We start from the raw sequence: 25,759 nt of genomic DNA, 5'->3' as shown, positions 1-25,759 counted from the left end.
TGTGCGTCTGTTCTGCAGCGTTGGATACCGTCCGCAGTTCCTCGCGATAATACAGATTCATCTCGCGAGAAAGTGACGTGAAAGTGTAATTTCGCGGGAGTTGTCTGTTTTTGTTCGCCTGGAGAAAAATCCAAAAATACTTCAAAGTACCACATTTAAGAGGGAAAAGCCAAAACCAGACCTACTTTTCTACCAGGTAAAGTCGCTATATCTTATCAAAAGTATTGCAAAAGTGATATTATGCAGTGCAATTACATTCACTGTGCGTTAAGTATCTCGGTGGACAGAAAAGTAGTACCAGTTTAGGTGATAATAACTAGCACGTTTCCAGGACCGTCATGTTCTCCGACCTCAGTGCTCAGAGGGAGGGCTCCTCTCTGCTCTGCCGCCCAGCCTCGGAGGACCAGGGCCCTGTGTTTGAGAGGACCTCGCTGGACTACAGCCCCCGCACCGAGCGCTACCGAGTCGGAGAGCGGAGCTTCAGTAGGCAGTATGCTCACATCTATGCGGCACGACTCATGGAGATGAGACCCGTGCTGTCAGAGAGAGCCAAACACAAGTGGGGTAAGAGTAAATTAACTCATTGTGAACATATGAAGCACCTACCTTACCCTGAAATGTGCTGCCTTTAAAACCTTCTCTTGTCAGGTCCAGATGTGCACATCAGGAAGCTGTGTGACCTGGAGACAGGGGAGCAGTGTTGCATCGTAGGGACCCTGTTCAAGCGTATGGACCTGCAGCCGTCTATTCTGAAGGAGATCAGTGAAGAGGTTGGCAAACCTTGTTGAATGTTGCAGGAAGAAAGCAATGCATAGTAGCAATTGATTATAAAGTGGTTTTATTTAATTAGATTTTCATAAATAATCCACATCTTGGTGTGATTGAAGATCTAAATCTTTTCTGGAAGTCCTAAATATATCTTCCTTGCACATTTCAACAGTAACATTTTTACATATTTTAGATTCCAAACTGTCTCAGATTTGATGGAAATCGCGTTTGAACGTCAAAACGTTTTTAATATTACTGAATATCCCATTTATTTTAGAAACTTTATCATTTAAAGTGAAACACTGAGATGGATGTTTGAAAGCCTTTATTTCTGTTAATTATGGTGATTTTCTACAACAGTTAATTAAAACATGACATGTAAAATTAGAATATTACATTAGACAGATAAAAAAAATCTATATATTTTTAAAAACGGAAATGTGGGTTTAATGAAAAGTATGTTTAACATCTGATCTAAGGTTTTTTTCGAAAGGTACTTTTAATCTGACAAACGAGACTCATTGGGACGTTTCATCCATAAAACATGACTGCATGATTATTTATTGTTCTTCAGCACAACCTCCTGCCCCAGCCTGCACGAAACAAATACATCACTGAAGCGGATGAGCTGATTCTGGAGGATGAGCTGCAGAGGATTAAACTAGAGGGCAAAATTGACAGAGACAAGTGTGTCACAGGTCAGTTTGTCACTGCCCATCACCGCCGCTTTGACCCACACGTCTTCAGATTCACTCATTGTCTTCCTCCCATTCCTCAGGCAGCGTCATCGCCATCTTTGGAGCCGAGAAGAACGACGGCAAGTTCACCGTTGAGGACTTCTGCACGGCCGATCTCCCTTCGCAGACGCCCAGACCTACGCTCAGCTGTGACAAGTAAGCCAAAATCATGTGAAGATCCCCAGGTCCGCCTGCGTTAGTGGCCCGCCTCTGACTGATCCGCCCGCTCAGGTTCGTGCTCCTGGCCTCAGGGCTCGGTCTAGGCAGCACCAGGGCCGACAGCATGCTGGGTCTGCAGCTGCTGGTCGACATGGTAACCGGTCAGCTCGGTGATGCGGGGGAGCAGAGCGGGGCGGCGTCCATTTCCAGGGTCCTGCTGGCCGGGAACCTGCTGAGCCAAAGCACCCAGGACAAAGATGCATCGACAAAGGTGACAAGCTTAAAAATTCAATGAACAGAGCAACTCTTAGACACGGTATTTATCTTGTAAACAGGTTAACATGTCAAATATTGAGTATCTGTATGTTATTCAGGCCAAGTATCTCACTAAGAAGACTCAGGCCGGCAGTGTTGAAGCCATCCGCCTTCTTGATGAGCTGCTGCTTCAGCTGGTGGTGAGATGTGGAGCCTTATTAATCGCTTTTCTGTTGTGCTTCTGCTGGAGGAAGCGAGGGTGTCTATACTTGGCAAGGTTGCATAATTACTGTTGTATAAACATTCAAACTGTGGCATGTTGTTAATAATAAAGAGAAAGTGATAAGGAAAAGCTTCAGTTGACTTGTAGGAGTTTATTCATCATCAATATTAGACACGGCAACTGTTTAGTCTGTTCCTGCAATTGTTGTCTTTCTGTTGTTTGTAATTGTTGCAAAAAAAAATGTTAGACATCTGGAGATAAGAAAAGATGTGATGGTAAAGTTTATAGTGTTTTTTTTATTTTTTAACTCTAGTATATGTGACTGTGCAGAGCCCCCTAGGGGACATGGAGGATTTGTTTTTTTCTTTTGCGTTCCCTCACAGTAAACTAGCAAATACACCCGGGTCTACATTCACATCGATAACAAATGGAAACTTAAATTTGGACATATGTACATCTTTAAAGCGTGTTTACACATTCTTAACTCTTTGGTGCAGAAAACCTGTTAAAACTGAATCTATTAACTGCGTGTTCATTTTGGTTTGTAATATCTTTCAGTGCACATGAAAACAGCCCTTCATTAACCACACAGACTAACAGACACAACCAGAACTGTCCGATGGCGATGCTCCCTCTTAACAAAAACCCAAAAACAGTCCAAATAGTTTGGATGTTTTTATTTTCTTTTTCATTCCTCCTTACAAAAAATTTATGTTTTAGAGTAGGGATGTTGCCCCTGGATAAAACTTTTATGACTATTTATTAGTGACTGATTGATTGCACGTCTGATATCGTGTCACCTCCTCTCGCTCGTCGTAAGGCCTCCGTTCCAGTGGACGTGATGCCAGGGCAGTACGACCCCACCAACTACACCCTCCCACAGCAACCCCTGCACAGATGCATGTTCCCTTTGTCCTCCGTGTACCCCACCCTGCAGCTGGTCTCCAATCCGTACGGAGCCAACATCGACGGAGTCAGGTAGGCGGCGTCCCATGCGAACACGCACACACACTCCGTCCCATCAGAAATGGTTGCTCAGATCTGGTTTGGTTTCTCTCCGTGAAGGTTTTTAGGCACATCGGGGCAGAACGTGTGTGACATCAAGAAGTACAGCAGCATGGACAGCCACCTGGAGATATTGGAGGAGACACTGCGGCTCCGGCACCTGGCCCCCACCGCTCCTGATACGCTAGGTTGGTTGAAAGGTGGAGGGGAAGAAGTGTTGTGGCCTTGTGAGTCTACACACACATAACTGGGGAATGACGGCAGTGTTTTTGTTTCAGGTTGCTACCCATTTTATCAAAGAGACCCGTTTATCTTGGAGGAATGTCCCCATGTGTACTTCAGTGGCAACGCTCCAGTGTTTGAGTCTAAGCTCATCCAAGGTTAGTGACAGATGAAAGCTTCCTCCACTGCCTGGAAGGATTAAATTTAAAGAAATTTCCAGTTCTGGAAAACGATCTGTTTGCCAATGTATTCAGTTTTAGTCCTTCCTGGTTTCTTTTCTTTTCTTTATTTCTTTGCATGCTCTGTGTATAAAGTCAGCCATAGCTGTATCTACCATAATTGTATTTATAATGGATTACGACGAACAGAGAACATTGGGAAATGCTGAGGGAAGGCCTGTCATGATAATACACTTTGTTGGACGATAAATTGTCCCAGTGGTTATTGCAATAAATGATCATGTTTTGAGATCATTTTCAAGTATAATATTGATAATGGCTTGCATTAAGAATGTAAGGTAGCCCTCTCAAAGACTAATAAACTTTAGTTTTGTGAAAAAGTAAAAAAAAAAACATTAATACTGGAAGATATTTTAAATATTCAAAATAAAACACAATATATATAAAAAGAAAATAGACAATACTTAACCCAAAACATAAATAAAATGGATCGTGATGTCTCTAAACAAAATCTCCCTTCAGAAAATATCGAAGCTTATTTTCATGCGTTTTGCAATTAATTGATTTTTTTTTTTTTTAGTGACAGGCTTTTCTGAGGGGGAGAAAAACGGTGAAGGAATTGGATCAAAGACGATCAGTTTTGTCACTAGTTTTTGTCTCCTCCCTGCCAGGTTCTGATGGACAGGAAGTCCTCCTGGTGACCGTGCCAGACTTCAGCAGCACCCAGACCGCCTGCCTGGTCAACCTGCGCACCCTGCGGTGCGAGCCGGTTTTCTTCTCAGCCTTCTCCGCCGACGAAGATGAAGAAAGTGAGATGAACATCAGTCATTAGCAGGAGAACTGTTTCCATCTCGGATCAGCTGGACTATAATCTTGTTTTTTTGCTTTTTTTTTACTGTTCAGGTCGAAGTTGTTAAAACTGGCAACCCAGTAACAAAGACTAGGCTCTATTAAAACAAACGAACCAGACGGGTGTTTATTACAGTTTTATTAGGACTGTGCCTCTGATGGAACCGCCATCGTCACCTGCTTTCCGCACGATTATGTGTCTTGTAAAAACTGTTTCCGACTTGAGTGACAACAGTGTAAATAATTCAGCTGTTTGTTTTCTTTTAATTTGTGTTCTCAATAAACATCTTTTCACGAAGCATACATTTACAAAAGAGACAAAAATAACAGCGTGGACTTTGAGCTGGACAGAAACGTCTATAAACATGGATTAGTTTTTTTAGTTGTGTAACAAACTTTTCACCGTAGTTACATGTACATTCTCACTGCATTTGTTTTAAAAAAAAAAAAAAAAAATGACTGAACTGAACAAGAGCTACAATTACAAACCTGGAGTGGTTTACTGAAACAAGCTGGATGTTTTTATTTTTTGGTTTAATAGTCGTCAATCTTGTATTCGTAGTTATAATCCAGGACAGGTGTGACGGATTCTGCTTCCCCTAATCCCCATGAGTCGTACCACGATGTTGTTGGAGCTGCTGTCGTCGTCGTCGTTGTCGTCGTGGGCATCGTCGTCGTCAAACTCAATCTCAACCTCATTAACCTCTGCTGCCGAAGACGGCGGATACGCGCAATCCTGAGCATCCTCATGCGCTGGGGACTTGCATTGGAGTTTGAAGAAAACCCGTTGCCGCCACTAATCACACGCTTCTGGCTGCCGCTGCTGCGCGAAGAGGTTTGTGTTCTGGAGTTGCTGTAACTGAGTCGAATTGGCTTGTTGCCGTGAAGGGCCATGATCTGTGAAGAAGTCAATGCAAACCTTTGTTTACACTGCGGCGAGACCAGATGTTGAACATTTTGACACACTCCTGTTTCGTCTATTATGAAATCTGAATAGTAAACATTGGAGGTCGTGGTTGTAGTGTGGAGAAAGTTGAAGGAGGTATGAATATTTCTGAGAGGTGCTGTACATTTCGCTGGGGTCAGAGCGTGACCTCACCTGTTTGATGCGGTCCCAGTTGGACTTGGCCAGGTTAAAGCTGCAGGAGGTCGCGCCGGACTCGTAACCCACCACGCAGAGCTTAGTCTCGGAGGAGAAGCCTTCGGCCTTCGCCGTCACCCGGTATTCCCCTGGGTTCAGCAGCCGCCAGTAGTCCCCTGTTGGGGCTGAGGTAGTGTAAAAAACGATAGAGAAGCATGTTTAAAAGTGTCGAAAATGGGCAGTAAGTGTGTTTAAGTGGGGATAAAGTGTTGTCACCTGTGGTAACATCATGGTTTATTCCCTCCACAGAGATCGTGGCATTTGCAATAGGATTACCCTGCTGATCTTTCACAATGCCTCTGATGCCACGATGCACCTAAAGAACAGGAAGACATGAGGAAACACACCGTTTGTTCGCATGTCACTGTTTAATAAAATGTGCCCTAACGAGCTGTAATTCTGCATTTTCAATAAGTAAACATTTAAAGGAATCTGGCCACACCCATGATGAAAAGAAAAAAAAAGATGTTTTACATTTCGTTAAGCTTTTAATTTTATTTCCTCCACTTACAGGAGACTGTTTGGTAAATGATAATCTATGATTTTATCTAATCGCATAAGGACTTTATAAAGAAAACCATCCCAAATAAGTAATGTCTAAATGAGATTGTGTCTGGAGGACAACTGATTTTCAAGGCAAGACATCTTCTGTTTAGGGTTTTTGGAATAGGAGACGATTAGTAGCGGATTTGAAATTTAGCAATGATGAAATCTGGTTTTCATCCAGATCAGGATGCATTCTTGTGACTCACCTGCTCCATGAAGGTGAGCATTGCTTCCCTGTTTTTCTCCCATTCTTGGGCCAACTCACTCTGATGAGGAAATTTATCACAGCCCAGGAATATGGACAACTCATAGCAGTTGGTATGAAGATAGCTGAAGTCATTCATACCTGGACAGAAGATCACAGACATAGATATTGACTTTGTCCCCATTGTGACCAAAACAAAGGATGAACCCTGTTCCAAATAATTGGATTCAGTTTTGATTCAAACATTAATTCTAAAGAGAAATTAAATAAATTCACATGTTCCAGCATAAAATCCCAGCACCCAGGCATGTAAAACTGTTTCTACAAACATTTGTTTAAAAAAGCGTTGCTCTCAAGACCTTAGTGAACTCCAGGAGTTCATCGTTACAAGAAGCCCATTTGTTAAATTTCCTTGTTACTAAACATTCCACAGGAAACTATTAGTGCAACTATAATGACAACTGGCAACTTGGCCACAGAGTAGCAACAACGGCTGAAGCATTTAGTGTGCAGAAGCCGTCTGTGGATTGAACAGCCACAGACCAATGAACTTCAGACTGGCTCAAGAACAGCATAGACCTCATCGTAAAATGTGTTTCCATGGCTAAACATCTGGATCTGAACTTTATATCACCGAATGCAATGCAAAACCACCCCACAAGACTCAAAAGCATTGGAGACATACTAACTGGAACCATATTACCTCTTTGTCTGGCAATCCAATGGTCTTGATTTCGCGGATTCCCCAAGAACAGTAATGGTCTGACTTTTTCCAATTATAGTGTTGTGGGGTTGCTGGCCAGGGCTTAACCCAATAGTTTCACTAAAAGACACTCTGGTGTTGAAGCATTTGAAGATGTTTTAGACATTTTAATACTTCTCACCTTGTGACAAACATGACTTTGTAACAGTGCAAAAAGCAAGGTCCATGAAGACGTGGAAGGGGGATTTTTGGTGTGGAAGAACTTGACTAACCTGCACAGTTGTAACCTCAACCTGACAGAACAGCTGCAGGATTAATTGGGTCAGTTAATCCTTAAAAGGCTTAGCCTATAACGGCCTGCTTACAGGTTTAGAAAGTTATTAAATCTGAAATTATTAAAGTTCATGTTTCTTTGACTGACGGGTGTAGTTGCATATCATGTCCACCAGGGTGTGCTGCCTTCTCAAGCAGTCAGCAGGTTGTTACTTACTCCCGGTGACGGGCTTCCACTTTGCCCGGTTGACCATGCCGACTGCTCCTGCGGGTATGTCTCCGTGGCAGGACCCGCGGTAGTTGTGGGTCATGGTCAGGTGCGTGGAGGCGTATGACACAGCCAGCCACCTGAACAAGGACTCGTCCGGGGTCAGCCGGGGCTCGTCTTCGGGCTCACTGTAGTGGAATCCAGCCCCGCGCCCTCCGTCGTCCTCCTCTTCCTCTCTGTGTCCATAACCCTGGCTGTAGCCATGCTCGTATCCGGGGTCGTATCCATGGTCGTATCCATGGTCGTATCCATGACCTCGCCATTCTTCCTCTGGCTCTGCGTATCCTCGACTTCTCCAGTCCTCCTCTGGCTCCTCCTGGTAGCCCCTTCCCCACTCGGTCACATCAAAACCTTCGTCCTCGTACCTGGAGGGATGTTATTTTGGTTTAAGCCTTTCAAAACAACTCTGATTTATGTAGTAGAAAAGGAAGGAGGAATTGCAAAACAACCTGAGAGGCAAACATTCATGCAGAGAAGAAGAGCAATAAATTCACAGAGGAAATGTCATACTGTCTCTTCTTGCGGCTGCGGGATTGCTCGCTCTTGGCAGGCTTGTTGAGACGTAAACTGTCATAAGGATAGGCCACGATGGCCTCTCCGCCTTGGAAGTTTGCACCCAACACAAATGGGTAGGCTTTCATCCAGGAAATAATGGCTCTGGTCTCCATAGCAATCTGGAGCAAAATCAGAAAGATAAAGATTCAACACGTCTGAAAAGAGTAGAACAGAAACAGCAATTCAGGCGTAACAGCAGCATCAGGTGTAGGTTCACACAGAAAATGTTCTTAAAGTGTTAAAAACATCTTCTGAGGATAAACGACCCAGCAAGCATTTTAAAACTTATCTGTGAGTTCTTTACCGAGGTGTTGAACTCAAAGTTTTCTGGTATGGGCACATGATGGTTGGGGGTCAGTTTAGGCACCATGCCCTTATCCTCAGCGTCCCACAAGATGCTGTTCAGGTCAGGGAAGTTCTGGAAGATGTCAAAGCCGTCCTCAGTGAAGTGTCCCATGGTCCAGCTGCTCATCTCCGAGCCCTGCAGCAGGAGACATGAGGAAAATCAGCTGATGAGTGCACTGACTTTGGTTCAGCAGCATCTCCTGTTGGTCTCTTCTGTTTGTTTTTGCAGGTTGACCCGATAGACATGATTGCTTTTCTTCCACTCACCACCTCGAAAGCTGTCTCGTGCCCGTCAGGGTTCAGAGAGGGAACCAGGTGGATGCGTATTCCCTCCACCAGGCGCTGGGCCCTGGGGTTCCTGTCTTTGTATTCTTTGCACAGGTACTGCATGAGCAGCAGGATCAGCTCCCTCCCCACTGCCTCGTTCCCATGGAGACCAGCCGTGAAGCGAAACTCCGGCTCACCTGAGGAGACGGCCTGTTATTCTCTGTTAACCACAACCTGCACGTCTACCTGGTTTTTAAAGGACACAGTGATACGTTCAGGGCATGTCTGTATTTTTTTTTTATTTCTTTCCAATCAGGGTTTTACTTTAGAAACAACGACATGCACAAGTATCCATACCTCTAGAACATGTTTTTATTTTACAGACAGAAATATCAGTGTTGTTTAATTGCAAACCTTTACTGGACAGGTGTGTCAGTCATGCTGTTATTCTCACCTATTTCGTGCTCCGTGGGGTTTCCAGAGATGATCATTGCCATGATTTCTCGTCCCTTAGAGCTGCGGCCCAGGCTGTAAATGTTGGTGATGTTGGGGCACTCCTCATGTACCGACTTCATCAGCTGGATGAGTCAGAAATGATGCACATGAAGCGTAGCTCATGGAGGCAACAAGCGGTTCACCGTCAAAGACTCTCATCGTCATTTTAGGAAGCAACATTGCCTTACTGGACTATTTTTATAATATTAGTTTTGATTAGGGCGGCACAACTTTAGGAAGTTACGCATTTGGAGGATTGTTGAACACTGTGATCAAAACACTGTTGACATTTACATTCTTGTCCGTCATCATTATAATGCTTCAGTCATTATAATGTCGTAGAGCGCCATCGTCTTTGACAGGTGTGATGCCCGCTCCATTCAACAGGCTGAATATTTGAATTGTTAGCGTGCAAGGTGTAAATTTATAAAACATAAGAGGCAACAAATATTTAATTCTTAACAGTCCTTTACAATGTTAATTTCACACAGTCTGAAATTGCCATGATATAGTTATTATGACTGAAGCGATTAATCAGATTAATCCTGACGGATCAATTATTGAAACGATTGTCAGCTAATTTAGTGATCGATTATTCATTGACTGGAGTATACAAACTCAAAGAAGACAATTTTCTGAAAGAACAAGACACTCAGAGGAGATATTAAGCCAAAATTGTACAAAGAAATATATACATTTTGCATTTAAGATAAAAATAAAAGTCCATTTGCCTGTACAAATGATGTACCCAGAACTCAGAGTGGAATCATTTTAGCTTTAAAAAAAACTTCAATTAAACACCTTTTGCTGTCTATTCATTATTTGGTCAAACCAAAAATTAATCAAAAGATCATCTCTGTCGACTTTTCACATGTTGATGTTTGTAGTAGTTTTTTGAGATCATCTGTAGCATTCTGTGCTACAGATGATCAAGAAATGCGTCATAGCATTAAATGTTTATCATCTTATTTTAAAAAAATGAATTGAATTTGAAGCCTCTTTGGATGTACTTCTAATATTGTATAAAAAAAAGGTTTAAATAAAAAACCTGCAGAATGTGCCAATTTTTTTTTATCTGATTAATCGTCAGAATAACCGATAGATTAATCGATAACTAAAATAATCTCTAGTTGCAGCGCTAACAGTTATAAGACACTGTGTAGACTGAAGCGATAATCGTCCTCAGGATGCACTTTGAGGGATACTCACTTCAACCATCTCCGAGTAGCTGTGGTGTTTGAACTCCAGGTAATCCACAGGAGTCACCTCATTCTGCCTGTACAGAGCACCACCTGGGTCTGACAGCAGAAACCGATTAAACCACACTCCTGTTTGTGTGTGTCACACTGTGTTTCTAAGGGATGGCGGAGGGCGGCCTCACCAGGCACAGGGCAGCCCAGGACCTCCAGCCTCATGCACAGAGAGCCGTTCCAGCTCTGAGGGATGATCCGGATGTAGCGAGCCAGCACGGGCTCGGCGAGTCGGTTCATGACGGGAGTGTCCTTGTCGTTGTTTCCGAAGAACAGCTGGACGAGACGGGGGAGACGGGAGGTCGGGGATTCAGAAGGTGGAGCAAGGAGGAAGGTGATGCAGGTCGAGGTCAACTCACCCAGTCTGCGTATCCGTCGTGAATGGTGGTCCATTCTCTGCTGTCATTGCTGAAGGCCAGGAAGTAGGATGTCACGAAATCGCTCCTGAAATGAGTCAACAGGAGATTAGCAAGTGGAGTTTATTGCTGAGATGAAACGCTCTGTACTAGTGTGTGTGTGTGTGTGTGTGTGTGTGTGTGTATGCTCCTCACTCATTCAGGGCATCTCGGCCTTGAGTTACAACTCCGGTGAACTCCGTCTCCCTGCGAGCGTCGACCTCAAACCAGTGGATCCTGTCCTCTGAGTTTGCGCACCACGCTCCACCTCTCATATTGTCCTCATCCTCTGAGCCCTGGGAACCACACAGACCAGAGAGTCTGCTGCTCAGTCCTCCGGCTTGCTCACGGTTTGAGCTCTAAACTCAAAACATGCCGCGTGATTTGATTTGAATTTACGTTTCTCTCGACTTTGAAACGGCAGGCCACAGTGTGTTTTTGATTTAATATCTCAGCTGTTTATGGGAATCTCTGATTAATGGGAGTGACTGTCTCGGCTGTAACTGTATTTTCCAAAGCTGCTAACGGGTAATCGAGTGGCGTATTCAGTCCTGACTGCCTACCTGCATGTTGAGGCGCGCCCTCTGAGGAGAGAAGGCGTACTGAGACATGGAGGAGGCTGTGAGCTGGTCTGACTCGATCTTATGGGACTCCATCCCCAGAGGAGGACATTCTGCCACATGTGGAGGCACAAAGGAATGAGAAGAAACGATTAAAAAAAAAAAAAGTAGATCTTCACCATCTTTTCCAGATCTTACTGACTCACTCTTTGGCTCCTTGTAGACACGTGGTCTGTTCCTGGCTCGCTCCTCGGCCTCCTTCAGCTTCTCTGCTCGTTCTGTCAGGGGTCAGAAGAGCAGTCTGAATGAAAAATAAATTGCACTGTTTTTCCCTGAACTGATTTCTTTTTCTTTTCTACTTTCTCTGCCCAGACACAATTTAGCAACTTTTCTTTCTTCCTTTCCTTCTTTCTTTCTTTCTTTTTTTTTTTTTTTTACGTTTTACTCGCTAAAAATCCTCCTGAGGATGTGAAGAGCCTGGAGTCTGGCGGAGGGAAGAAATCTAAAAACAAAACCAGATGTTATGACTTGGCCTTCGGTCCAGATTTGCTCTAATAAAACTCAGGCCATCCTGACCTCAAACAGAACTGTCCCACAGCACATCCAAAGTAAGGAAACTACGACCCGATTGAAAATGCCTTTACAGTCTGGCTGAAAATATTTAGAGTTCGGTATAGATATTGACATTTAGAAGTAGAAACAGAACTCATGCAACCAGAAAGTCTATTATTCTCCAGTTTTGGTAGAAAGTGTGTGAATTGTTTCCTGCCTTTATCTGCAGTCGAGGTCTTCTGCTGCTGTAGCCGATAAGCTTCACGTTTTGTTGTGCTGACAGTTCTGCTTGTTTTGGTTTCGACAAGTTGTTATTTAAGCTACTGTTGCCTTTGTATCATAAAGTCAATTTCTAATATAGAACTGCTGGATATAATATAGTATATAGATATATAGATATAATATAGAACTTTTTCTGACCTCTGTAAACCCAAGAGAAGTTTAATGTATTTGGATATGGCCGATATAAAGGGAGTGTTACTGGAGCTGTGGTAATTGACGGTAGCTGGGAGGACTCCCAAATCCAATTCGGTTTAGGGCCTCATGCTGCTTTGGACCAGTTTTTCCCCAGAGAGGAGCACTAGACGCTCTAACACGCTTGTTTTTTTTTCTCTACTTTTGTCTCACCGAACTCTTCTGCAGGTTCATGTTAAAGGTGACAGCATTCGGTTATGGAAACATCTGCTTCGAGTGAAGCTAAAATCCAATCGGTAGCAGACTGTGGCTGCTGGAGGTGACCTTTTTGACCCCAACTCCTGTCTGAGTCATTTATCATTTTCTCTGAACTCTACTCCCCAACCTGAATGCATACTGCAAACACGTGGCAGCCGTGAATTGAGCGTGCTTTGAGTTTGCCCGATAAAAACTCCCCCCATGGCGTCTGCTTTCCCTCGAGCTCACGGGAGATTTCTCAACCGTTAGCATGCCTGATCTCAATTCTGCTATGATTGGATAAACCTCGGTCCCTTTCGTGCAAGTTAAAGCTGGACTCTTCACCACATCTGCAACAGCGTATTTATAAGAGACATGAGAAAGCGGCAAACATGTCAGAGCGTTGTTTTGTTGTCCTTTAGTACTTTTGCTGTTAGGTCAAAGGCACTGGGTTCTATTGACATAATTGCACAGAAAGATAATTTCTAAAAGGGCTTGGGTAAGCCCACATCTGGGTTCTCTTACCTCTCTCCTCCCTCTCTCTCTCCTTCTTGGCTCGCTCTCTTTCTTTTTCTACCCACTTTTCATCTGTGTCATAGTCTTTCCGTCCTGCAGCGGAAAAAGAGAACTGGTAACTTTATGGACGCGCTCACGAAGGCACTTCTCTCTAGCTTAAAACATGGAAACAAAGAGAAAAAGATCATGAAAGATCAGCTTTTATTTTGTAAGGTTATTGACCTTACAAAAGGACATGTAGGTTTCAGATGTATAGAAGCTTGCAAGATTATCCAGACTCCTTGAAGTTTTTATTATTTGGCAGGCTAAGACATTGGGGTGCATAATTGTGAAATAGGAAATTACAAGAGATTGGCTTTCAAGATCAAAATCGGGGAAACAAAAAGATTATCGGGTGTTAGTTCAGGAAACCTCATGACCTGGGTGCTTATTCCCTCTTGTCTTTCTGAGTAATGAGGACCATGTGGGGGGGTTTTGGGACATATTTGACCCGTTAGTGCTCGCTTACTCATTCCATATTCGTCGTAATCATCATACCAGGTCCTCTCAAGTGGAGCAGATGTTGTGGGTTCTTCTGTGTTTAAAAAAAACAACAACAGAACAAAGTTAGAAAGCCCCATTTTGTCATCTAAAAAAAATCTACTTCTTTACAAGTGAGACTTTATGAGATTACACCATTTAATCAGCAGTTTTACACGTTTGCCCTGCCCTGATTTGCTCGACCACAACATCAGATCTGCTTCTGTGACGCCTCACTATAATCAGGTTGTTAGAGCCTTAATTTACATTTACAGGAATCATAAATTAGTTGGGATCTGATGACAGGGCTCCTCCGAACGCCACAACAAAACCGTAGACGGTCTTGTTGACTTAGTGGATCCAAGCAAACCCACCCACTCCTGTCTGCAAATGTGGGTTAGGTTGTTGCACAGACTCACTGTAATGTCATTGCCATGTGCTCATGAAAGCCACAAGTGGAACAGATATTCCATATGTCCCTAACTCCTGGAAAAGTCTCTCCGCTTGATTTGAAAATTTGCCATATTTTTTTCAGGTGGAGGGGTTGGTTGTTCGTTTTTCTAAGATCGCTGCGTGACAGCAGGTACCTGGGATGGTTTCCACTATGACCTCGGGGCTGACCTCTTCTACGTCTGGGAATTTATCTGGAAGCTCGACTGCGGGAGGGAAAAACAAGATGGAGCAAGAGTTTAAACGACAAAACTCAGATTCGTTTAACTTGACAGATAATTTAACACAAAGTGAGTGAGGAAAAATGCTGGAATAAGAACTACATTTTTTTTGGCAAAACACTGGAAACACGGAGTAACGGCAACACGTTCGGAGTGTCAAACAAAGTTTTCCAGCACCTGTGGAAAAATTCGATGATCTTTTTGACCTCAGCCAGAGACAAAGTGCCGACAAGCGTTTGCTGTTGTGGCTGCAGGAACAAAACCAGGAGCACTAAAGAGTCCCAAACGTACCTGTCGCGTCCCAGTAGTCACTGTCGTCTGTGCCGTACTTCTCCGGGGCCTCGGGGGTCGGGTCCGGGTCCTTCCAGTAAATGTCGTAGTTATCGGTCACAGGAGCGTATGGCTCCTTCTCAATTTCCTTCCAGAGATCATCGTAGTTGTCGGGCGGTGAAGTCGACGGCTCTCCCTCGACGGGATTCCAGTAGTCATCGTAGGCGTCGGTCACAGGGTCGTCTGGTACCCTGGGAAGGTACGGGGGCTCAGTGCTTGGAGATGGAGTGGTGCCAGCCCCCCAGTAGTCATCTTCTGCTGTCCAGTAGTCGTCTAACAGACAGGGGACAAAGCGCAGATGTGCAAATAGAGTTGTTGAATCATATCGATCAATCATTCGAGTTGATTTGTTTTGCACATTTCAGCAGCAACGTCGTCCAAAGTCCTTTGCATCGTAAAAACGCATCAATAAAAAGCCATAAAAATATCATTCAACTCCCAAGAAACAAACAAAAAAACAAAACAATTATAGCTAAATATAGACTTATTTCATGTGACTGAGGTCAAAGTGAGGCCAAACAGACTTTAAAAAGAAACAGGAAGAAGAGTTAAAAGGAAATAAATAATCTAAAGAAAAATCTAAGAAAGAAGTGAATATAAACGAACCACTATTATTATAATTATTCTTTTGAAAAACAAAGAAAAATCAGAATAACCAGAAAAACTAAACAAACATTTATATTGATATTGCGAATATATCAGTTATCAATATCAATACATGTCAAACATGTTGGTCAATGTTTTATTTATCAAAACTCTAAACTGATAGGTTTTTATAACCTAGATTTAAAGTAACCAAGTGATTCAGCAAATCTTTAATATATTTTGGTGCTAAGCCATTAAATGATTTATAAACTAACAACAGAATCTTAAAGTCTGTTTTCTGAGCTACCGGGAGCCAGTGTAGAGACTTTAGAACTGAGATGATCCATCTTCCTAGTTTTAGTGAGAACAGTTGCAGCTGTTGGTCTGATTAAAATTTCTAGGGAGACCTTTGAAGACATTGCTGAAGTAATCAATGCGACTAAAGATAAACGCATGGATAGGCCTGTCGCGATAAACGATATATCAATTAATCACACGATAAATTAAACCTATCGACCTCATTTTAATTATCGGCTTTATCGTCTCTTCCTGCCTTTTTTTTCTTTCTGTTGATGACACTAAATGGAAAAAGGCTCAGCTCCGGTGCTCTCTACTGACTCTCCCTTCCTCATTTCCTTGGTGTAATGTCCAGCGGCCCATTTTCAAAACCTGAGAGATCACACATTAGCCGACAGAAATCCTAGGTATAACGGTTCGATTGGGTTCGTCGTGCCGTGTGGTGTCCAGCCACATGGGCACAAAATAAGGGCTACAAGTCCAGTTAACTAATTTTAAAGCCAGGCATTAATCAATGCTTTACTAGAATCTACCTGTGATGCATGTGGCTAGAGTCAGCGTAAAGTTCTGACTGAATGAAAATCATTATAACCTATTTATGTCACGTTAACGAAGAGCAGCTGAAAACATACCGGGTTTATCAGCTGCGGTAGCAATTTGGCTCCAACTCCTCTCCTTGTCATTTCTATATTCTTTGCACGAAATGTTGAATAAACATTAATGTTGTTTCCACATATCATCTCCGATGTCCGCTGGACTTCGGGTTGCTGCGTGTCAGCTGTTTGGGATTCCCCTCCGTAATTTCCCCTCAGAAAGCGCAGAGGAGAATCCGCGCTTTCTGATTGGCTACCTGTCACATTCAGCTTTAAGGTCCCAGTCAGGGAAAACCCCTGATTTAGATCGGAGAGGTCACGACCATCTACCGTAACTCACCATACACTCACTACAGGATGATCGGTTACGAAATCACCGTCAATCTTAGATCGGCCAACGTTCTAAGATTGTCACAAGGGCAAAATGGGGGCAAAAAATTGTGTAGAATGAACTGTTGCATTAGGGAGTCGGATGTGCCCATCTTCTCTATTTAAATCTAGTGATTACTGAGGGCAATACAGTATACAGACTTTATAATCTGCACTCTTTTGGTTGAATCCAGTATTTATTTCCACTTTGGTTTTATGTTGTTTAGTTTTTATTTAAGTACGTTTTTTGTTAATGGAGACTGAGAATCCATTTTATTTTTGTTTTTGGTTGTGTTGTTTATTTAGTTTATCAGTTCCAGTGTTATGTGTTCTTTTGAAAATAAAGTGCATCTATCTAAGGCAGGAAATCACATGCATTATTAGTCAATATTATCGTTTATCGCAATAATTTTTTAGACAATCGCTCAGCAAAATTTGTTATCGTGACAGGCCTACGCATGTATGAGTTTCTGTAGATCTTGTTGGGACATTAGTCCTTTAATCCTGGATATGTTGTTCAGGCGATAGAAGGCCGACTTTGTAACTTCCTTTATGTAACTCTGAAGGTTGTGGTTATGTGCAATAAAACTGCGTGGGACAAATTCAATTATTCAGCATCCTAAACGTGGAGTTATTTGCCTGAGTCAATTGGTTGCATCAAGGTATACAAAGATTTGGAAATCCTTTTTCAGTCTGCAGCGAAGAGAAACACAATGAGCCTCAAGTTGCTGCACACTGCCAGTCAGCTTGCTGAAAGTAAATTTAGCTACTACAGTTATTTTTGTGAAGCATAAATATGTCAACCAGTCGTTTTTCTATTCAAAACGGGAATGACAGGAGAAGAAGTCAGAGAATGGCTGCTGGAGTCAGAACCTTAGATCTAGTTTAACTCGGCACTAACCAGGGAAGTAGTCAGGCTCAGCAGGGGGGTCAGTGGGAGGCTCTGTTGGGATCGCTGGAAGAAAGACAGAAACCAGGTCAGCAAATCTCCAAGTCATTCCAGTTCAGTAGAAACATGATGCAGTATGTTGTTCTTACTTGTTGTGGTGGGTGGGAGGGTTGTGGTTGTGGTCTGCCTGTCTTTCTTCTTCCCCTTCTTGTCAGTTTTAGGCTTTTTAGTGGCGTTTGGATCCTTTGGCTCTTTCTTCTTCTTGTCTTTCTTCTTCTTTTTGCCTTCCTCCGGGGCTCTTCTCAGCCTGCTCAAAATGCCTGGTGGAGACGAGAAGTAGAAGTAGAAGTAGTCAGAACAAATTTCAAGGTATTAAACTTTTTGTTTAAAACCCTAAAAAGTTTATATTGCATCATTTGGGAGAAACTTAGTGAGAGGCAGGAACCAGACAGCTGAATTTGTTTCAGCTTCTTTTTTTCTTTTCTTTTTTTTTTTAATCCATCAGTATTTCCTTTTGAGGTCGTCCGAAGCTCTGCTGAGCCTTCATGGAAAACACTTCTCTCTTTTTCCATTAGCTGGGATTCAAGGATGCTAAATCTGTCAACATACTCAGCAAACTATTCTCACCTCAGCATCTTCAGCGAAGCTCAGCACAGAGCTGATATGTTCTCACGCGTGATTTGTATGAACAATAATGCCACGGTCTGCACTAATCTTCTAGGACTTTCATAATGGAGAAGAAAAAAAAAATTAGCACCTTCAAAATGAGTAACACCTCCTGGGCTACTAGCACAGAGTTCGTCTGGGAAAAAAAAGAGAAAAAAAAGACCTGGTGGTGGACAGGGCGAACATCTGGACTTTCTCCAGATGTTCTCACTCAGACTCCGATGCCCTGCGAAAGTATTTACGTTGACTAAACTTTTCCACATTAACTTAACTTACAACCTTGATCCGGAGCGTGTTTTACTGAGACTTCATTCAACACAAAGTGGCGCCTAATTGGACAGTGAAAGGGAAATGTGTTCTGTTCAGCCCTCTTTGCTTGGATACCCCTAATTAAATTAAAACACAAGTAACGGTCTTCAGAGATCACTTTATTAGCAAATAAACTCCACGTTTGGGTAATTTAACCACATTACCCAAACATGGATATGTTCTGTGAAGGCCTCGGATTTTGTTGTGGAGACGTTTGAAGAAAAAATAGAACAAATGTTTCGAGCTTTGAGCATCTCACAGAATGCTGTTCAGTCTGTCGTCAGACAGCAGAAAGGACAACTGCAAACCTACCAAGAGGATTTCTCTCTATTGTATTGCTGGATGAACTGCAGGGGATTGCAGCTCAGGTGGGAGAGTGTGTGGCAGAGACAACTGAGTTTATCACTACGCAGTTCTGGGCTTTATAGAAAAGTCGGAGGAAGGACGGCATTGTTGAAAGAAAACCACAAAATGCCATGATTGCCGTTTGCCACGAGCCAAGTAGGTTAAGGGCATGTTTAACGAGGTTCTCCGGCCAGAGGAATGGAATATTTTGGGTCACAGGCGGAGCGTCCTGCATGGTAAATAAATAAAACTGCACATCACTCTGAACACGGCATCCTCACTGTAAAACACGGTGGTGGCGGCATCATACCGATATGGATGGTTTTTGTCAAACAGGGGGGCAGAACCAAAGGGAAAACGGACAGAGCTAAATACAAGCCAATACTGAAAACAGCAAAAGGACTTGAGAGTGGGTGTGGAGGTTCACCTTCCAGCAGGACAAAAAAAAACCCCTAACATGCAGGATGAGTTCTAATACAATAGAATAGAAATATCCTCTATTGTCCCACAATGGGAAAATTTCTGTGTAACAGCAGCAAAGTGACAGACAAAGCAAGTAGATTCACACAAAGAAAATAATAAAAAAAAAAACATTTAAAAAAATAATCTGTGCAGTTATTAGAAATAGTCCAAAAGAATGTACAACTGAGTAGGTTAATTCAAAAATTTGCAATAAAAATACAGATTACCTACAAAAAAATGACAATAAAGACTGTGATGCCGGCAGAAGTATTATTCAAAATGAGTAAAAGCTGTGAGTTGTTGTGAGTGATGATGGCTACAGAGTGTGACAGCCTGCTGGGAGGAAGGATCTACGATGGCTGCTGCTTTGTGCACCTGGGATGTAAGCAGGCCGTCAATAAAGACTGAATCTCTCCATGCATGGAGTGGGACAAAGGTTCAGATCAGTTCATATCTGTGTGTGAGAATGGTCCAGTCAAAGTCCACAACTTGTCAAAGCCCACACTATCTGTCGAAATTTGAACATTTCAATTCACAGATGCTCTCTGTCCAGACTGAAGCAGAATGTGGATCTGCAGAGCATCGATTCAGCAGGACTTAATGCAAAATTCAAACCATGCTTTCAACACTTTAAGTTGTAGAAAAAAATATTGAAAACCGTGTGCCTATTTTTTTATTTCTTTTTAATCACGCCACTATTTTCTGTTGATTTCCTGTTGATATCAAATCTCAACGAAACATGTTGAATTTTGCGTTTTTTAACATTACAAAATGTGATGTTAGAACCACAAGGCGCCGTGCTCCTCAGCAGTTCTACTGTTTTGTCTGCGGGCGAGAGAGCGTCACTCAGCTCTTACCCTCCTGTGAGGTCCCCTCTGCCTCTCTCTTTGCCTTGATGCTGCGTCCCAGTGGGTGTGGGTCCCCTGCGAGCTCCTGCTCGCTTTCTGGGTCATCCAGGGACTTGTCTTGCAGCTGATCCTGAGTCTGCTTCTCCTGCAGGAGGGAAGCTATTCCCCCGGCACTCCTCCCTCCTCTGGGAATCAGCAGGCAGCAGAGGACCAGCAGAGCCACAGACGCAGTCACAGTGTGGCTTTTCATATCTGCTGCAAAAACAGCAACAAAAAAAAGTTTGTTGAAAAATCCTTCGGTTTTGGAGTGTGCGTGTCTTCTTCGTCAGCTCGCTCCACTTGATCCTCCAGGAGCTTCAGCGTTCAGCCTCTTTTCAACGCGTTCCAAACTTTTTACCCCAGCAGGGAGGTCTCCTCCTTCAGCTCCACACGTACCCACATCCACAGCGTGTCATGTCAGCTGGGCTGAGGCTGGGCTAGACAGCGACTAACGGGGGGGGGGGGGAGAAGAGGCTGGGAGGGTGCAGTCAGCAGAGACACAGGGAGAGAAATACCTAAAGCAAAGCCGGTCAAAATGAATAGTCAGAGCTCCTAATTGGTCAGCTGAAAAAACAATAACAAGGCTAAAGGATCCCCTTCACCTGCAGGACGAGTCACAACAGGTGTAGCACTAAGACCTCAGATTGCAGGGCATGTGGGGCCCTCGAGGACCGCAGGGGTTTGAGAACGATCCGTCTGCTTTCTGTCTGCCGAAATTCCTTCTCGTAGAGCCGCAGCCTCATGCAGAACCACCACAAAGCTGAACAGCGGGAGAGAGGAGTGACTCCTCGGACACCAGGTTACACAAGCAGAGCCACTGGGAGAGAGAGGGAAAAAAGACAGGAGCGCAGAGGAGGAGAAGGATTTGGTGCAGCAAAGCCAAACAAAGATAATTGACAGAAAGAGAAATTTTAAACAGATAAAACAATGCGGTTTTTTTTATCTGCTTTAACTGTTCTTTGTCAGGTCAGAGGTTTCTTCGTCTTAGTGTGTGCTCTCCAATGGGGTCGGTTGTGTCAATCGGTGTCTCCTTTTTTTGGAGCAAGTAAGCAGCCCAGCAGTGGGGAGTTCACAACACAGGACGGCAGATGACAGAATCATATTCTGTGTTTTCTTTTTCGTCTGTCTCCTGCTCTGTCTGCCGTTTGGAAAGTCTGCTCGTCGGCTTGAACGCTGCTTGGTCCATAAAGTTTACCTCTGGGATAATTTAGGGTAAACTTCTGGCACTCTGATAAAACACAGCCAGACATTTTTAAACGGGAGTTTCATCCTGAAGGTAGAGCCTGCGTGCAACAACAACAACAACAACAACAACAACAAAAACTTAAAGTCAATGCAAAACACTTTAGAAAAACTCCAGTGTCAAAAGGATCAGACTGAAAACTGAGACAATCGGGCCTTTAGCATATAAACCTGCTAAAACAGTTTGACTCATAAGATCTCAGAGTGTGGGGCTAGGAAAACAAGAAATGTTTGACAAGGATTGGACTAAGGAGGATTACACTGAAACTGTGCAGTCATGTCTCTGGTGGGTATTACTGCAGCTGTGAAGAATGCAGCTGATAGTTCGGGATACAGTGAGGTCAAGAAGAGGCCGATTTAACAAACAGGGATTGAGACACTAGTGGAAGAGAGCAAACTGCAGAAGGAGAAAGTTAGACTCTTTCCAAACGTCTTTACATAACAAGCAGTGGAAAGAAAGTAAGTGAAAAGGAATGAATTCTCGACCACCAAACAAAAAAAAAGAAGGAGGTCTCTGTTTGAAACGAAGTTTACTCCAGAGCGACAAATTACCTAGAATCTTGGCTTGGAGACAAAGAGCAGCAGACCCAGTTAAAGCCACAGCAATGCAGAAGTCAGAAAATCAACATTACTGCAAGGTGTTGTTTGTGAGCATAAACTTCTCAGGAAGAAAACATGTTTTACTATGGTTTTTACTCTGTAAGCCAGTGGTCCCCAAACTACGGCCCGCGGGCCAGATCCGGCCCGCCTCCACATTTGGTCCGGCCCCCGAACAATACCAGAGAGCATTCAGATTTTTTTTTTCATATACCATATTTTCCGGACTATAAACCCCTTATATGTGGATTTTTCTTCAACCACCAGGGGGCTCTTTAGCAGGAAGTGAATCAAATGGAAGTCAAAATTGGAAATAAAAGAAGAAAGCGCCCATTAAAACAGAATTAAGTTTTAATAGGGAATTGAAATTTGAGAATGTTGTTGATCAATTAAATAGCACTGAGAGGAAAAAGAAGATTTTTCGTTCTTTTTAAATAATACTGGGATCATTATGAGAATTTGAGGTATAGATATTAGGATCCAGTAGATGGCAGTAGTGCAACAATAATGGATGCAAGCTGCTGTTGAAATCTAAAGAAGAAGAAGAAGAAGAAGAAGAAGAAGAAGGCGCATATTTTCATTTAGCACATGCTAGTAGCAGACACGAAGGATCAGCACTTTTACTGTTACAGTTATCATTCGGAAACTACCGTAATCAGTTCAGTTAAATCTAAACTTGGCAACTTTTTATTTTTCAACCGTAATAAATGTGACATTCAATTGACCTGTTATTACTCAAATTTTGAGTGTCCGCCCCCCTCTGCTGCTGCTGTATCGCTGTGGAAAACCTGGAGCGACAGAGAATATTTGCGGCTTGTATGTGTATGTTAAAAAAAAAAAAAACTTTGAGGTTGTGGTTTATAGTCCAGTGCGGCTCATAGTTCGGAAATTACGGACTATAATCCTTCCTGGATTTATTCTGTGAAGAACCCAGAGAGGGTTACTTGGTTATTATTTATTTCATTAATAGTGTTATTATTTATTTCCTGACTTTTGTTCTGTGAAGAACCCAGAGAGAGTTATTTGATTGTGCTTTCTGGAAAACAATACATTTTTACATTTAGGCACTCCTGCAATCGTCACACTTTTTCTGTTTCAAACTGATTCCGGCCCCCCACCAGAGTAGGGAAAAGTTATGTGGCCCTCACAGGAAAAAGTTTGGGGACCCCTGCTTTGAGCTAGTAACTTTACTAGATAAATCAGCAGGCGTTTGATACAAACTTTTTCACTTTCACTACACATATTTAGCCAACCATCTCGGTCCATTTTTTGTTGTTTTTGATGTTTATGCTACATGATTGACAGTGTTTTGACTTTTCTCCCAATAAGCACATTTAATAACAAAATATTATTTTGAGGACAATAAAAATGTTCTCAGAATAACATTTTTATTGTGGTGCAGTTAAGCCTCTATGAGGCAAAACCGGAATTGAATATGTGAAGAAAAGTGGGACTTCCAGCTGCTTCCATTCACTGTTGCTGATATAAAGTATTCTAGAGACACAGAGGCTGGGAGATAGGGCAGTGCTGAAGCCTGTGCACATGATAATAACCATGCCGGTCAGAATCATAGCAGCGGTGATTCAACACTGTGGCAAATTGGGGGCAAACTAAGCTTGGAATGCCTAAATCCCCTGGCAGGGTTCCTGCTTGTCGGGTCTTTAGGCTAGCGCTCTGAGTCAACATTTCTCCTGACTGCCTCCACCCCGCTGGAAGAAATAGCTATAAACTCACTTCCAAGCTGAAGATTTTATTCAGAGCTGTTTCCATAACACGTTTACATATTTCTCAAATAATAGCCATAAAAAAAATAAAAAAAAGTTGTGGGCTACAAACCCAAAGACGATAAAAAAAAAAAAAAAAATATTGGGACAAGCTGATAAAACACTGCGAGAGAAATATTCAGGTCAGATGCGACCAAAGATGAACACTTTGGAGCTCATTGCACACAGAAACACAAGCTTATGTGTGACATCACTGGGATAAAAGTGATGTTTTCAGATGGGAACATCATGGTTTATCATGGTGGAGGCAGACTTCATATCACTGAAAAACGATAAAGGAAGAAATGTGTCTGGGCATTTTTTTTAGAACAATTTAAGAAAAGATGAGTGTGCATTTCAAATGAGACAACAAACCCAAACAGAGAAAGGGGATTATTTACCAGTTCTAGAGAAAGAATCCCCTAAATTGTATCCAATTAGAAAGAAAAAAAATAATTAATTAATTAATGCAAAGTACTTCAGATCAGAGAGCATAGAAAAGGGCCACCAGAACCAGATTGTGGAAAACAGGTCAAAGTTACACATAAACAATGCACATGTCATACAGGAGACATGTTGAACTCGTTACCAAGTAAAGGCTTTTTCCACACTAAGATCTCTATAAGTATGTTTATTTCCAGTAACATTCCATTTTTTTATATACTCATAATTTCATTAATCGACTAATTTGCTTCAGTTTCTTGAAGTTGCCAACATCTGGTGTGAATTTCATGTCAGTAGAAATATTAGTACTATTTTTACTGACAAAAACGTCGACATGTTCAATACTTACTTCACCCCACTGTGTGTACCCTCTAGTGTAATCAACAAATCTATCACATAGGAGAGAGTCGAAACTATGGTAATTAGGTCTGCAAAAAAAATAAAATAAATAAACCATAGCTCTTCAAGGACTCAGGCATTAATCAACCTGACACTGCTGTTTATGTGCTGCTATATAAATTTCCATTATTTTAGCAGAAGCTGAGAAGTGAGGGTGCATAATGTTTAGAGCCTCTAGCTGAGCTGAGCGTCAGGATGTGTTGGGCAGGAAACAATGACATCAGAGAGAGGAGTGAAGTTGGGGGAGGGAAGCTGGGAGTAAAAGTGAGAGAAAAATGCTGTAATCCAGCAGGCTCACTAGGTACAAACGGATAGAACCGATTTATAAAACTCCATCCTGCTCTGCTTAATTCATCCTGACTGGTCCTCCACACACCAGCTGGATATCTGATCTGGGAAGGATGGCTGGGCTCTAACACATTAACCCTTAGCAGGGCTTCTGAGTGCTGCAGATCTATTATTCCTCATCTGGAGAGCGAGCAGGAAAGTGTTACCAGGCGTCAAGCTACTTATACAACAGAGTTTGTAGCACATTTTTAGAGGGGATTTTTTTTTTTTTGGCTGAAAGATGCTTCCATCTGTTGCATGCCGTGATTCAGCAGGTCCAGCTCATCTAGTCCAGGAGGAATGTGTGCCTGGTTAAGAGGCATCAAGATGCCCAACTTTACCAACCACAGTCTAAAATCTCCTCCGTATGAACGCTACTAATATTTCTGAAGCTTTTCTGGAACAGCATGTAGCTTGCAAAGTGAAAGCAGATGAGTGTTTTTGTTTCTCTTATTAAAGATGAAGACTGCCAGCACAAGAGCTTCAGCTCTGTAAACAGACTGCCGATGCTGGCGCTTTCCCCAGATGGTTGAGCATCCACATCATCTTTTGTAGATATTAAAAAAAAAAAAAAGTGAGCAGTCAGGTTTGAAAACTGAATCTGCTTTAAAATGTGAATTTTTAAGACGACTAAAAGCTAGCTGCAGGTTTTGTGTTGATGTGATTTCTTCCTTTGCTTCCAGCACCATTAAGGGACAAAACATCCAGCGTAGTGTGTGGTACCCTCAAAGAGAATCAAAGAGTGCCCTCTAGTGGCTAAACAACAAAACAGCTACACCGCAATCCATCTCCAAAGTGCATTGGTGTTCAGAAGGTTGCACACCGTAGCAGGATCTCAGCTTCTTGGGCTTTTTTTTTTAGAGTAACAGTGAGAAACACCATAATTAATGGACAAGTGAACAATTGTGTTTGCTATTTTTTAACACACAAAAAAAAAAGCTGATCA

At 42.6% G+C, this 25,759-nt stretch overlaps 2 protein-coding genes across 4 annotated transcripts; one reads left to right on the top strand and one right to left on the bottom strand.

Moving 5' to 3' along the window:
* Window positions 1-17: 17 nt before the first annotated feature.
* Window positions 18-4,830, top strand: pold2 (polymerase (DNA directed), delta 2, regulatory subunit). Its single transcript, XM_007564635.2, has 11 exons — window positions 18-196; window positions 332-564; window positions 649-770; window positions 1,343-1,466; window positions 1,547-1,661; window positions 1,737-1,935; window positions 2,039-2,119; window positions 2,963-3,120; window positions 3,208-3,335; window positions 3,426-3,527; window positions 4,220-4,830. The coding sequence occupies exons 2-11, from the start codon at window positions 339-341 to the stop codon at window positions 4,378-4,380; spliced, it is 1,416 nt and encodes a 471-aa protein (XP_007564697.1). The 5' UTR covers window positions 18-196; window positions 332-338; the 3' UTR covers window positions 4,381-4,830.
* aebp1b (AE binding protein 1b) lies at window positions 4,520-20,912 on the bottom strand. Of its 3 annotated transcripts, none has more exons than XM_016678049.1 (23): window positions 20,012-20,912; window positions 17,522-17,692; window positions 17,385-17,438; window positions 16,045-16,050; window positions 14,601-14,912; window positions 14,226-14,294; window positions 13,628-13,690; window positions 13,129-13,212; window positions 11,607-11,678; window positions 11,404-11,513; window positions 10,997-11,136; window positions 10,805-10,889; window positions 10,577-10,721; window positions 10,405-10,493; window positions 9,155-9,278; window positions 8,701-8,897; window positions 8,393-8,569; window positions 8,044-8,207; window positions 7,483-7,898; window positions 6,291-6,430; window positions 5,755-5,854; window positions 5,497-5,663; window positions 4,520-5,294 (listed from the first exon to the last, which is right to left on the bottom strand). In XM_016678049.1, exons 1-23 carry the CDS (start codon window positions 20,250-20,252, stop codon window positions 4,932-4,934), a joined length of 3,489 nt encoding a protein of 1,162 aa, XP_016533535.1. In that variant the 5' UTR covers window positions 20,253-20,912; the 3' UTR covers window positions 4,520-4,931. The 3 variants fall into 3 exon arrangements, with proteins under 3 accessions (XP_016533535.1, XP_016533531.1, XP_007564679.1); XM_016678045.1 differs by having other exon boundaries at window positions 13,628-13,693; window positions 20,012-20,911; XM_007564617.2 differs by lacking the exon at window positions 16,045-16,050 and having other exon boundaries at window positions 13,628-13,693; window positions 20,012-20,911.
* Window positions 20,913-25,759: the final 4,847 nt, after the last annotated feature.

This window comes from Poecilia formosa, unplaced genomic scaffold (assembly GCF_000485575.1).
Source record: "Poecilia formosa unplaced genomic scaffold, Poecilia_formosa-5.1.2 Scaffold5, whole genome shotgun sequence".
NCBI lineage: Eukaryota > Metazoa > Chordata > Actinopteri > Cyprinodontiformes > Poeciliidae > Poecilia > Poecilia formosa.
This window is presented reverse-complemented; position numbering and strand designations above follow the sequence as displayed.